At 45.8% G+C, this 14,434-nt stretch overlaps 1 protein-coding gene across 6 annotated transcripts in view; it reads right to left on the reverse strand.

Annotated features, from left to right (window-relative positions):
• Positions 1–322: 322 nt before the first annotated feature.
• The window catches only part of CSNK2A1 (casein kinase 2 alpha 1), a 34,636-nt gene continuing 20,524 nt past the window's right edge, over positions 323–14,434 (reverse strand). For 3 of the 6 annotated variants that reach the window (XM_069751031.1, XM_069751029.1, XM_069751030.1), the window contains exons 10-13: positions 6,351–6,451; positions 6,102–6,250; positions 5,940–6,026; positions 323–1,828 (exon numbers count right to left, since the gene is read on the reverse strand). In XM_069751031.1, coding sequence (XP_069607132.1) covers positions 1,713–1,828; positions 5,940–6,026; positions 6,102–6,250; positions 6,351–6,451 — 453 coding nt within the window. In that variant the 3' untranslated portion in view covers positions 323–1,712. Of the gene's footprint in view, positions 1,829–5,900; positions 6,027–6,101; positions 6,251–6,350; positions 6,452–14,434 lie in introns of all 6 variants that reach the window. The other 3 variants (XM_069751028.1, XM_069751026.1, XM_069751027.1) reach the window with 1 other exon arrangement.

Genomic DNA, 14,434 nt, shown 5'->3' on the forward strand with positions numbered 1-14,434 from the left:
GGAGCCACGGAAGTGATGTGACCACAGCCTGAAACCTACAACATGTAGTCACGGATTCTGTGAACTTCCATAGAACAGCCTTACGCAGCAGGCATACAGTATATTACAAACATTTCATATAACTGCAGGATTCATAGTGGGTGGGCACAGGTGGTCTGGGATCACATCCTATATCTGTGCTCATATCAGACACTAGAAAGAAAAAAAAAATTGGAACAAAATCGAAATTAACATTACGGAGCATTCGGACCCTCCCCCATCCAACCCTCCACACCACAACCCAACCCAAGAAAGCGTCTTACACAGCGGACAGAATCTAACCTTGATAAATAAAACCATGTTTATTTACACCAAATAGTTCCAACATTAGATCTGTCACATGTGAAGGAAAAAGCATTGTCTGTGTCACTGGGATATCTCTTGCTGGACACAGGGGAAGGGGATGGGTGCAAGGGAGGGGAGGAAAGAAAGGGGAAAAAAAAAATATGGAAATTTTCAACAGATTCCTGCTGAGTAAACAAGGTGGAAAAGAGAGGGTGTCCCAAGAGACAGGTCCCCACAGTAGATGAAAGCTATGAGGTACATTTTCATGGGAGGGAGTGTCACCGGCATCCTGGGAGCTATTGAGTGGTTGTCACTACAGTCCCTAAATTAGGCAAAGTGTGAGGTTATTTAGGATGCGGGGAGACGTGAGGATACTGTCTGCAGGAAGCAACTTCCAGGGCAATGGGAGAAGTCATTCAGTGTTGTGAATAGCCGGGTCTCTCCAGAGAACATTCCCGTTTCTGTGGAACAGCTTTTCTTTGGAAAGAAAGCAGTACGAGCCGGAAAATATGTGCGTGGGGGTGTTTTTCCTTTCCAAGCATGCACTAATGGGGTACAATTCAAGAAAATAGGTTACTGTGAGCGCCACCTGGTGGCATTTCATAATCCACCTAAAAACTGGCACGGCTCCTGCATCTTTATTTTTTTTTCAGCTGTGTAAAAAAAAAAAGGGAATGATATCTGGAAAGACTTCAGGTCAAAATTAGATTGTTTTTTGAGGATTTACCCCAAGTCTCTTACAGGGAACGATAAAGCAATGTGGAATCAAGTAAAACTAGAAGTCGAGGCTTTGCTTTTGCCATTATTAGTTTTAACAGAAGGACCATGCGGGGCCAGAGTAATGGTCTCATTCATCCACCCATATACCTGGCATCTGTCATTAGTGGAATTGCACCCGGAAAAGCCTGGGAACAGGTTAGGTACATATTCAAGACTGTCCCCTCACCCCTCCCTCTGCAGGTGGGGGACACAGACGGGTCATGATGAAAAGGGGAGTGATCAAAATATATATATATAAAAAATCTATCCAGGAAACAGCTGAGGAAACAAGGTGGGCCAAGTCCAGGAGCCACATCCCAGAGACATGAGGGCAGCCTGTGGACCAGGAGCCATAACAAAAGTAAAAAAAAAAAAAAAAAAAAAATTGAAACAAAAAAAATTATTCAGCCTATAATATTTTTTTTTTTTTTATATATAATGACGGAACTACTATAAATCCACAAGCAACTGCTCAGACACGGCGCGTCCAGGGGCCTTTCTTGCTCTTTTGGGCAGCCCCCACCCTCCACATTTGGTGGGTGTTGAAGTCAGGACAAGAGGCTGAGGATCAGGGTTCTCCTTCCCAGATCTGCTGCCCTCTCCTGACCAAGCGCCAGGACAATGATTCCCTACTGGGGGGCTCCAGCAGTGGCTGCTACGGGCGTCCCAAGGGTGTTGGTTGCAGAGATGACGGGTGATCCGGCTAAAGAACCCAAAGCTGAGGGAGTTGGCACCGTGGAAATCCCTGAAATGGAAGCAAGAAAGATGTAATGGATTGACATTAATACAAAGGTCTCAATTTACAAATCCTGTCTATACCAGGCTCATTAAGACTTGTATTTAAAAATGTGAAAAGCAATATAAAATAAATCCGTACTACTGGATCTAAAAACCCAATATGGATGAAGGTCAACAAAATGAGACCAAATAATACCCCCTCCAGTTACAAAATTGATGTTTATATTGTGGGCTCAAGAGCTGGGTGTGCACCATACCCGGCAGATGCAGCTCAGAGTCATAGGAGATTGTTATTTTGACTACATTAACCAGGAATCAAAAATACAGTAATATCCCCAAAAGCAGATAAAGTATTCCAACACATGCTATGGTGAAATGAATGGTGTTATTCAAAACTGAAGCATGTCCCACTAAATATAAGCCCTTATACGTCTATCTCTGGAAAAGTAAGAAAATGATGGCTCTTTGAAGAGAAATGAGAATAAACACGCAGAATCAAGTTGTCAGAAAAGGGTTAATAATTCAGTACTTCTGAAAATATATATCACCGTCAAAGGGGTTGGCCAGGCTTTTTTCTTATTCTGTGTATGTACCAAGGCTGCAGAATGCTGACAGTTTGAAATATACTGCCTGTCAGCATTCTGCACTGTTGCCTAGATACCACACTTGGGGATGTAACCAGCTCTCTCCTAATTCTGGAGGAGCTGGTTACACTCCGGCTACAGTTTTCCTGTTTGGCAGAGCCTGGACCTGGTAACACCACTCAGTCTCTGCCAGATACATCCCCCTCCCTATGGTGGCACACAGTAAGCCAGCAGAGGCACTACTCAGCTGATAGCAGGGACAGAGAAATAGAAAGCAGAACAGGCTGAAAGCTCCTTCCATCACAGTTCAATCTACACAAAGACTGAAGATCCTGTAAGAACCTTAGGGTCACATGACAGCCTCATATGACTAAAAGAAATAAAGTAACTGTAGAACCTCAACGTACAAAAGTTTATACATAGGCGACTATAATGTGCTGTGAGTGTGTGTCTATGTATCTGTATAATATATATATTTTTTATCTACTACCCATCTATTGATCTCCTGTCTATTAAAATACTGCTCAAAAAATAAAGTGAACACTTAAACACCACAATGTAACTCCAAGTCAATCACACTTCTGTGAAGTCAACCTGTCCAGTTATGAAGCAACACGAATTGTGAATCAATTTCTCCTGCTGATGTGCAAATGGAAGACAACAGGTAGAAATGATAGGCAATTAGCAAGAAAACCCCAATAAAGTAAAGGAGTGGTTCTGCAGGGGGTGACCATAGACCATTTCTCAGTTCTCATCCTTTTTTTGTCATTTTGATTACTTTTGCATGTTGTCATTGCTCTCACCCCTAGAGGTACTGTACAGTGACATGAGGCGGTGTACACAACCCACAGAAGTTGCTCAGGTAGTTCAGCTCATTCAGGATGGCACATCAATGTGAGCTGTAGCAAGAAGGGTAATGGTCAGCACAATGTCCAGAGCATGGAGCAGATACCAGGAGACAGGCCAGTACACCAGGAGACATGCAGGGGGCCATAGGAGGGCAACAACTCAGAAGCAGGACAGCTACCTCATTTGTGCAAGGAGGAACAGGAGGAGTAAAGCCAGAGCCCTGCAATATGACCTCCAGCCGACCACCAACATCCATGTGTCTGCTCAAACCCTCAGAAAAAGACTACATGAGTAACTGCGTCCACAAGTGGGTGTTGTGTTACAGCTCAGCAACATGGAGCATGATTGGCGTTTGCCAGATTCAACATTGGCACCCTGTGCACTTCACGGATGAGAACAGGTTCACACTGAGCACATATGACAGGCTGGAGATGCTGTGGAGAACGTTCTGCTGCCTGCAACATTCTCCAGAATGAGCAGTTTGGCAGTGGGTCAGTAATGGTATGGGGAGGCACTTTTTGGAGGGCCACACAGCCCTCTACGTGCTATCCAGAGTTACCCTGACTGCCATTAGGTACCAGGATGATATTTTGAGTTCCATTATGCAGGTGCAGTGGGCCCTTGTTGTTTTCTGATGCATGACAGTGCTAGGCCACATGTGGCAGAAGTGTGTCAGCAGTTTCTGCAGGATGAAGTCATTGATGCTATGGACTGGCCTGCCCGTTCCTCATACCTGAATCCAACTGATCACATCTGGACCGTCTGTGGTGCAACGTGGCGTTGGTGGATGGAACGAGACATGGAGTCGACTGATGCCTTCATCCAGGTCTGGGAGGAGATTCCTCAGGAGAACATCTGCGGCCTCATCAGGACCATGCCATGTGTTGTAGGGAGGTCATACAGGCACGTAAAATACTGAGCATCTTTCCTTGTCTGGAGGCATTTCCATTGAAGTTGGATCAGTCTGTAATTTGATTTTCCACTTTGATTTTGGGTATCATTTCAAATCTAAACCTCCATGGGATATTAATTTTGATTTACATTGATCATTTTTGTGTTTTATTGTTCTCAATGAACTCCACTACGTAATTAAGATTTGCAACTGGAATATTTAATTCATTGGTATCTAGGATGTGGCATTTTAGTGTTCCCTTTATTTCTATGAGCAGTGTATATCATGTACTGCTATTGACAGATCACTATGTAATGGTCCATGTGGAAATACATGACTATGGAATCTTCACCTCATAGTATTCCTATGCCAGGGGTGATGTGGGGTACTTGTGACAGCTCTTTCACCACTGTGGATGTGAAGTTGGATGTGATTACTTCACTACAAATGAGGACACAAAATCACTCATCTGTCACTTCCAATGCTGGAATGAATGTCAGAGGTCAGATACTAACAGCTGATGAGTGTGCAGTGGGTGGTACTGGACACTGAGAACAGGGGCGGTGATACCTTTGGCTGTGAGCGTAGGGGGGAAAAAAGCCCACAAAGCTGCCTTGTCTGGTAGAGCCAGATGTAAGTAAACTCTGTGCAGGGAGAAAACAAATTCAGGAGGAACGAAAGGTAGAAACAAACAAAAAAAATAAATGTATTGGGGTGTTGAATATATTATGGTACAGCACAGATTAGCTTAAACAACAAAACACTTGTGATTTTGGGGTCAGACAACCTCTTTAAAACCTTTTTTTTGTGTGAAAACCCCTTTAAGTTTTGAAGTTATCCCCTATGCATTACATTGGGGGATAACCGCCACCAGTCCTGCATTAAATAGGACAACCTCCACCAGTCCTGAGAACTAATGAATGAAGTGCACACTAACACTTCATTCATTTTTATGATCGCGCCAGAGAGGAGCCAAGCGATAAGCTCCCCTATCTCCGATGGTCCCACTAATAAAAGCAGTGCTGTGCATGAATGACCACCGCTGTGTGGGAGGGGGTCAAGTGGTCAGACCCCAAGTGATAATGGATAGCTTCGAAACTTGAGAATACCCCTTGATCTATGAATATACATATGGTGAAAAAATTTACTTTTATTAAAATTTTACCAGAATCAAATGTAAAAAAATAAAATAAAGAATTAAGGGGTAGATTTTTTTTTTTTTTTAAAGTAGCAATTCAAAATTTTGCAAAATGACCAAGAACCTAAAGACAATAGCTTTTGGTAGTAATATCCACATAACATGTAAATTAAAAAGACTAGAGCAATAACTTTTTATTTAAAGAATGATTAAATCCGCAGGTAATGTAGAACAGATCCAATAAGTAATAGTAGGGGTCTTGTTATCTCACAGGAGCGCTTGTGTCTGGGCCACGCCAAACACAGCCAACAGCACAATTGGCCATTAACTTCCCCACCGGCACAACATGCTCAGATTGGCATGACAAAATGTCAAAAAAACATTTGATAGTGTGGATCTTACTAGGAATATATATAGGAATATATATATTTTTTTTAAGCTTGTCTTGTAGGTTTGTAGCCATTTAAAGCACTATACATGGGAATGTGGCAGTTGATTGACAGGTACACCAAGGAAATAAATCGTGACATGTGATTGATTACAGCCCATTTACATACAGATTCTGCCCAAAACGCCACCACCAGAGGGAGTCCTAGAACATTTACCAATGACTGACCTGGCTTATCACGGTTACTGGACTTGGGCTGGGACTGACCTGACATCATACTGGCGCTACTGACTGGGGTGCTGCCGCTGGGCATGTTTGAGGAGCCCATCCGAGACTGGTCCTTCACAATAGGGTCTGTGGAACAAAAGACTTATGAGACAACAAAAGCAGAAAATGCAGGGGAGGGGGAGCAAACTTTTGAGCACCCACAGAAGTAAGGGTGGTCCATGGCTTCACGAGCAGTCAGTCGTGTCTGGTGGTCATATCGAAGCAGCTTATCCAGGAAATCCAAAGCCTCTGGACTGACCAAGTGCTGATTCTCGCTGTGCACAAAGCGCTCCCATCGCTTGCGGGAATGTCTGAGTACACAAAAGTCAGAGTATAAGGAGAACAAATGGCAAAGACCACTACAGATGTGTAGTGATGAGGAGTGCCAGGAGGCATTACTTTATAGCTCACCTGCCCAAGATATCATTGAAGCGTGGATCCAGTTCAATATTATACTTGTCAATGTAGTCGTACAAATCTTCAGTCCCCAGTACTTTGGCTATCCTCACCAACTAATTGTGGAAAGACACACATTATGAAACCTGCAGCACGACGTAATGAACATTACAGCTATGTAGCAAGGTTAATGCCGAATATCTAAGCAAAGTGTTTGTTGATGTCCGCAGCATTGAGGTTTGTGCACGTATGAGGCATTTGCTACACACAAGTATCTTGTATGGTAACGCTTTTTGACTCCCCATAACAGGGCACCTGATGAAACTGAAGGAACAAATGTACAATGTCGGTTCCTAGAAGTTAATGGAAGAGATGTTACAAATCCTCAGTATGTTTGTATGCATGAACCCTTAGTAACAAGAACAGTGATTAACTCACTAAAAATGTTGTCCAATCGCAATATATTGATGAACTGTGCATATAACAGGTTATCAAAATTCATTCAGTAAAAGGGGGTTTAACATCAGGCACCCCCACTGATCAGCTGTGATTTACTCTCGCGGATGTATAGCCTTTAACCCCTTAATCCCATTGGACGTACTATTCCGTCAAGGTGACCTGGGACTTAATTCCCAGTGACGGGATAGTACGTCCAGTGCGATCAGCTGTGCTCACGGGGGGAGTGCGGCCGGGTGTCAGCTGACTATCGCAGCTGACATCCGGCACTATGTGCCAGGAGCGGTCACGGACTGCCCCCGGCACACTGTGATCAAACATGATCGCAGTGTTTCGGCGGTATAGGGAAGCATCGCGCAGCGAGGGGGCTCCCTGCGGGCTTCCCTCAGACCATCGGAGCAACGTGATGTGATCGTGTTGCACCGAGGGTCTCTTACCTCCTCCTCCCTGCAGGCCCGGATCCAAAATGGCTGCGGGGCTGCATCCGGGTACTGCAGGGAGGTGGCTTACCAGCGCCTGCTCAGAGCAAGCGCTGGTAAGCCTCCCTGCTGTGCCTGTGTGATCGCTGATCTGAAATATGATGCCTCCCAACACCCACCCCCCCCACCCCCCCACCCCCGTGGCAAAGTAAAAAAAAAAATTTTTTTTTACTTGTGTAAAAAAAAAAAAAATTCATAAAATAAATATTTATTGTTCCAATAAATACATTCCATTATCTACATAAAAAAAAAAATAAAAGTACACATATTTAGTATCGCCGCGTCCGTAACGACCAGACCTATAAAACTGTCCCACTAGTTAAAGGGAACCTGTCACCCCGAAAATCGCGGGTGAGGTAAGCCCACCGGCATTGGGGGCTTATCTACAGCATTCTGTAATGCTGTAGATAAGCCCCTGATGTTACCTGAAAGAGAAAAAGACGTTAGATTATACTCACCCAGGGGCGGTCCTGCTCCGATGGGTGTCTCTGGTCCGCTGCGGCGCCTCCCATCTTCATTCCAAGGCGTCCTCTTCTGATCTTCAGCCACGGCTTCAGCGCAGGCGTACTTTGTCTGCCCTGTTGAGGGCAGAGCAAAGTACGGCAGTGCACAGGCGCCGGGCCTCTCTGACCTTTCTGGCGCCTGCGCACTGCAGTACTTTGTTCTGCCCTCAACAGGGCAGACAAAGTACGCCTGCGCCAGAGCTGAAAATCAGAGGATGGAATGAAGATGGGAGGCACCGCAGCGGACCAGAGACGCCCATCCGACCGGACCAGCAGCGGGACCGCCCCAGCAGCGGGACCGCCCCTGGGTGAGTATAATATAACGTCTTTTTCTCCTCTTTCAGGTAACATCGGGGGGCTTATCTACAGCATTACAGAATGCTGTAGATAAGCCCCTGATGCCGGTGGGCTTACCTCACCCGCGATTTTCGGGGTGACAGGTTCCCTTTAACCCCTTCAGTGAACACCGTAAAAAAAATAATAAAAACAAAAAAAAACGAGGCAAAAAAAACAACCCTTTATTATCATACCGCCGAACAAAAAGTGGAATAGCACGCGATCAAAAAGACAGATATAAATAACCATGGTACCGCTGAAAACGTCATCTTGTCCTGCAAAAAACAACCCCCCATACAGTGTCAGTGAAAAAATAAAAAAAAAGTTAGTCCTCAGAATAAAGCGATGCAAAAATTATTATTTTTTCTATAAACATTTTTTATCGCGTAAAAGCACCAAAACATAAAAAAATAATCTAAATGAGGCATCCCTGTAATCATACTGACCCGAAGAATAAAACCGCTTTATCAATTTTACCAAACGCGGAACAGTATAAACGACCCCCCTCCCCCCAAGAGAAATTCATGAATTGCTGTTTTTTTTGTCATACTGCCTCACAAAAATCGGAATAAAAAGCGATCAAAAAATGTCACGTGCCCGAAAATGTTACCAATAAAAAGCGTCTTTTAGTGTGTGACGGCTGCCAATCATAAAAATCCGCTAAAAAACCCACTATAAAAGTAAATCAAACCCCCCTTCATCACCCTCTTAAGGAAAAAAAAAATGTTTAAAATGTATTTATTTCCATTATCCCATTAGGGTTAGGATTACATTTACGGTTGGGATTACGGTTAGGGGTGTGTTTGGGTTTCAGTTAGAATTGGGGGTTTCCACTGTTTAGGCACATCAGGAGCTTTCCAAACGCGACATGGCGCCTGATCTCAATTCCAGCCAATTCTGCGTTGAAAGAGTCAAACAGTGCTCCTTCCCTTCCGAGCGCTCCTGTGCGCCCAAACGGGTTTACCCCAACATATGGGGTATCAGCGTATTCCGGACAAACTTCTGGGGTCCAATTTCTCTTGTTACCCTTGGGAAAATAAAAATTTAGGGGGGCTAAAAAACATTTTTGTGGGACAAATTTTTTTTATTATTTTCACGGCTCTGCGTTATAAACTGTAGTGAAACACTTGGGGGTTCAAAGTTCTCACAACACATCTAGATAAGTTCCTTGGGGGGTCTAGGTTCCAATATGGGGTCACTTGTGGGGGGGGGGGGTTCTACTGTTTAGGTACATCAGGGGCTCTGCAAATGCAACGTGACGCCTGCAGACAAATCCATCTAAGTCTGCATTCCAAATAACGTTCCTTCCCTTCCGAGCTCTGCCATGCGCCGGAAGGGTTCCCCCCACATATGGGGTATCAGCGTACTCAGGACAAATTGCACAACAACGTTTGGGGTACAATTTCTCCTGTTACCCTTGGGAAAATACAAAACTGGGGGCTAAAAAATAGTGTGGAATTTTTTTTTTTTTTATTTGCACGGCTCTACGTCAAACTGTAGTGAAACACTTGGGGGTTCAAAGCTCTCACAACACATCTAAATAAGATCCTTAGGGGGTCTACTTTCCAGAATGGTGTCGCTTTTGGGGGGTTTCAATGTTTAGGCACATCAGGGGCTCCCCAACGCAACATGGCGTTTTATCTCAATTCCAGGCAATTTTGCATTGAAAAGTCAAACAGCGCTCCTTCCCTTCCGAGCTCTGCCATGCGCCCAAACAATTTCTTCTGGTTCCCTTGGGAAAATAAATTGGGGGTGAAAATTCATTTTTGTGAAAAAATATATTTTATTTTTATGGCTCTACATTATAAACTTCTGTGAATCACTTAATGGGTCAAAGTGCTCACCACACATCTAGATAAGTTCCTTAGGGGGTCTACTTTCCAAAATGGTGTCACTTGTCGGGGGTTTCAATATTTAGGCACATTAGTAACTCTCCAAAAGCAACATGGTGTCCCATCTCAATTCCAGTCAATTTTGTATTTAAAAGTCAAATGGCGCTCCTTCCCTTCCGAGCTCTGCCATGCGCCCAAACAGTGGTTTACCCCCACATATGGGGTATCGGGGTACTCAGGACAAATTGTACAACTTTTGAGGCGCACTTTCTTTTGTTACCCTTTGTAAAAAAAAAAAAAAAAAAAAATGGAGCGGAGGTAAATTTTTTGTGAAAAAAAAATTAAATGTTTATTTCTTTTTAACCCTTTAATCCCATATGACGTACTATCCCGTCAAGGTGCCCTGGGACTTAATTCCCAGTGATGGGATAGTACGTCACATGCGATCGGCCGCGCTCACGGGGGGAGCGCGGCTGGGTGTCAGCTGCCTATCGCAGCTGACATCCGGCACTATGTGCCAGGAGCGGTCACGGACAAACATGATCGCGGTGTGCCGGCGGTGCAGGGAAGCATCGCGCAGGGAGGGGGCTCCCTGCAGGCTTTTTTGAGACCCCCACAACAACGCGATATGATCGCGTTGCTGCGAGGGTCTCCTACCTTCCTCCCTGCAGCAAGTCCCGGATCCAAAATGGCCACAGCATCCAGGTCCTCCAGGGAGGGAGGTGGCTTACCAAGTGCCTGCTCAGAGCAGGCGCTTGGTAAGCCTGCAGCACTGCAAGTCAGATCGCTGATCTGACAGAATGCTGTGCAAACTGTCAGATCAGCGATCTGTGATGTCCCCCCCAGGACAAAGTAAAAAAAAAAAAAAAATTCCACGTGTAAAAAAAAAAAAAAAAAAATTCCTAAATAAAAAAACAAGTACACATTTAGTATGGCCGCGTCTGTAACGACCCCACCTATAAAACGGTCCCACTAGTTAACACCTTCAGTAAACACCGTAAGAAAAAAAAAAAAAATAACGAGGCAAAAAACAACTTTATTATCATACCGCCGAACAAAAAGTGGAATAACACGCGATCAAAAAGACGGATATAAATAACCATGGTACCGCTGAAAACGTCATCTTGTCCTGCAAAAAAAAAAAAGAGCTGCCATACAGCATCATCAGCAAAAAAAATAAAAAGTTATAGTCCTGAGAATAAAGTGATGCCAAAATAATTATTTTTTCTATAAAATAGTTTTTATCGTATGAAAGCGCCAAAACATAAAAAAATGATATAAATGAGGTGTCGCTGTAATCGTTCTGACCCGAAGAATAAAACGGCTTTATCCCTTTTTTCCAAATGCGGAACGGTATAAACGCCTCCCCCAAAAGAAATTCATGAATAGCTGTTTGTCATTCTGCCTCACAAAAATCGGAATAAAAAGCGATCAAAAACTGTCACGTGTCAGAAAATGTTACCAATAAAAACGTCAACTCGTCCTGCAAAAAAACAAAACCTCACATGACTCGACCAAAATATGGAAAAATTATAGGTCTCAAAATGTGGAGACGCATAAACTTTTTTGCTATAAAAAGCATCTTTTAGTGTGACAGCTGTCAATCATAAAAATCCGCTATAAAAAAACGCTATGAAAGTAAATCAAACCCCCCCTTCATCACCCCCTTAGTTAGGGAAAAATAATAAAATTAAAAAAAAAAAAAGTATTTCCATTTTCCCGTTAGGGCTAGGGCTAAGGTTAGGGTTGGGGCTAAAGTTAGGGTTAGGGTTGGGGCTAAAGTTAGGGTTTGGATTACATTTACGGTTGGGATTAGGGTTTGGATTAGAGTTGGGGGTGTGTCAGGATTAGGGGTGTGGTTAGGGTTACTGTTGGGATTAGGGTTAGGGGTGTGTTTGGATTAGGGTTTCAGTTAGAATTGGGGGTTTCCATTGTTTAGGCACATCAGGGGCTCTCAAAACGCGACATGGCGTCCAATCTCAATTCCAGCCATCCAGCCAATTCTGCGTTGAAAAAGTAGAACAGTGCTACTTCCCTTCCGAGCTCTCCCGTGTGCCCAAACAGGGGTTTACCCCAACATATGGGGTATCAGCGAACTCGGGACAAATTGGACAACAAGTTTTTGGTTCCAAGTTCTCTTGTTACCCTTGGGAAAATAGGGATTTTTGTGTGTACTCACCGTAAAATCCTTTTCTCCGAGCCACTCATTGGGGGACACAGGACCATGGGTTATGCTGCTATCACTAGGAGGCTGACACTAAGCTGAGACAAAAAAAGGTTAGCTCCTCCCCTGCAGTATACACCCTCGTACTGGCTTCCAGACACCCAGTTCAGTGCAAAAGCAGTAGGATAGTAACAATATAACAATTAACATTAGAATATAACATGTCAAACAAACAGTCAAGATCAAAAAACAAGATCACGAGCCGAAAGGCTACCAGGGTGGGTGCTGTGTCCCCCAATGAGTGGCTCGGAGAAAAGGATTTTACGGTGAGTACACACAAAAATCCCTATTTCTCCTTCGCCTCATTGGGGGACACAGGACCATGGGACGTCCCAAAGCAGTCCCTGGGAGGGAAACAATACAACCAAATAACTCCGTGTACCATCTGACTACAAATGCGCCACGGCCGCTTGCAGGATACGTCTGCCAAGGGCCGTGTCCGCAGAGGAGTGAATGTGAACATTGTAATGCTTTGTGAAAGTATGCAGGCTGGACCACGTTGCGGCCTTGCAAACCTGCTCCGCTGTTGCCTGGTGCCGGATGGCCAAGGAAGCACCCATCGACCGAGTGGAGTGAGCTCTAATCCCCGCCGGGATAGGACTGCTCCTGACCCGATAGGATTCCTAGATAGCAGATCGGATCCATCTGGCTATCGTGGATTTAGACGCAGCCAAACCCTTTCTGTGACCCTCCGGGAGCACGAAAAGGGCGTCCGATTTTCTGAAGTGAGCCGTTCTGGAAATGTACCTCCTGAGGGCCCTTACCACGTCCAGAGTATGGAGAGCCTTCTCGACCCTATGTTTGGGCTGCGGGCAAAAGGAGGGAAGAATGATGTCCTCATTGAGGTGGAAAGAAGAGACCACCTTCGGAAGAAACGCCGGAGAAGGACGTAGGACTACCTTGTCCTGATGAAAGACAAGGAAAGGAGCCCGGCAGGATAAAGCGGCGAGCTCTGAAACCCTTCTGATGGACGTCACCGCTACCAGGAAGGCAACCTTCCAAGAGAGAACAGAGAGCGGGACGTCCTGAAGGGGTTCGAACGGAGGTTCCTGAAGAACCCCCAGGACCAAGTTGAGATCCCAGGTCTCTAACGGCATCCTGTAGGGGGAAACCACATGGGAGACTCCCTGAATGAAGGTCTTGACCTGAAGGTTGGTGGCGATCCTACGCTGGAAAAGCACGGATAACGCTGAGATCTGACCTTTGAGGGAACTCAGGGCCAAACCGGAATCCAGACCAGCCTGAAGGAAATTCAAGATGCAAGGGATAGAGAAAACGAGCGGAGGGTGACCCCGGAGCCTGCACCATGAGAAGAAGGATTTCCAGACGCGGTGGTAGATGGAGGCGGAAGACGCCTTGCGAGCGCTTAACATGGTGGGGATGACCTGCTGAGAGAAACCGGCACGAGTTAGAATCCAGGTTTCAACAGCCACGCCGTTAAACGTAGGGCCCCTGAGCTCTGATGGTAGATCGGTCCTTGGCGAAGCAGGTCTGGGCGGTCTGGCAACCGGAAGGGAACGTCGGCTACGAGCTGAACGAGCTCCGCGTACCAAGCGCGACGAGGCCAGTCTGGGGCGACCAGGATGACTGGAACTCCCTCCGTCTTGATCTTTCGGATCACCTTCGGCAGTAAGGGAAGGGGAGGGAACACGTATGGGAGCTGAAATTGATGCCACGGAGAAATCAGCGCGTCCACTCCTATGGCCTGGGGATCCCGAGATCGAGCAATGAAGTTGTGGACTTTGGTGTTCAATCTGGACGCCATCAGATCCACGTCCGGGGTCCCCCAGCGAAGACAGATCTGGTGAAAAACCTCTGGGTGGAGTTCCCACTCCCGCGAGGCAAGGCCCTGGCGGCTCAGGAAGTCCGCCGCCCAGTTCTCGACTCCCGGAATGTGCACCGCAGAGATGATGGAATGGTTGGTTTCGGCCCAACGAAGGATGAGGGAGACTTCCTGCATCGCCGCCCTGCTGCGGGTACCCCCCTGGTGGTTGATGTAAGCCACCGCCGTGACGTTGTCCGATTGGACTTGTACTGGGTGACCCGCGAGCAGGGCGTGAAAGCGACTCAGAGCAAGTCTGATAGCGCGAATCTCCAGGATGTTGATGGGGAGTCTGGATTCCCGAACTGTCCAACGGCCCTGGGCAGAGTGGTGAAGAAACACCGCCCCCCAGCCAAGAAGACTGGCGTCGGTAGTTACCACTAACCAGCGGATCGGGAGGAATGACTTCCCCTGGAGAAGAGACGAGCCCAGGGTCCACCATACGAG

The sequence above is a fragment of the Ranitomeya imitator genome, chromosome 2, assembly GCF_032444005.1.
Source record: "Ranitomeya imitator isolate aRanImi1 chromosome 2, aRanImi1.pri, whole genome shotgun sequence".
Lineage (NCBI taxonomy): Eukaryota > Metazoa > Chordata > Amphibia > Anura > Dendrobatidae > Ranitomeya > Ranitomeya imitator.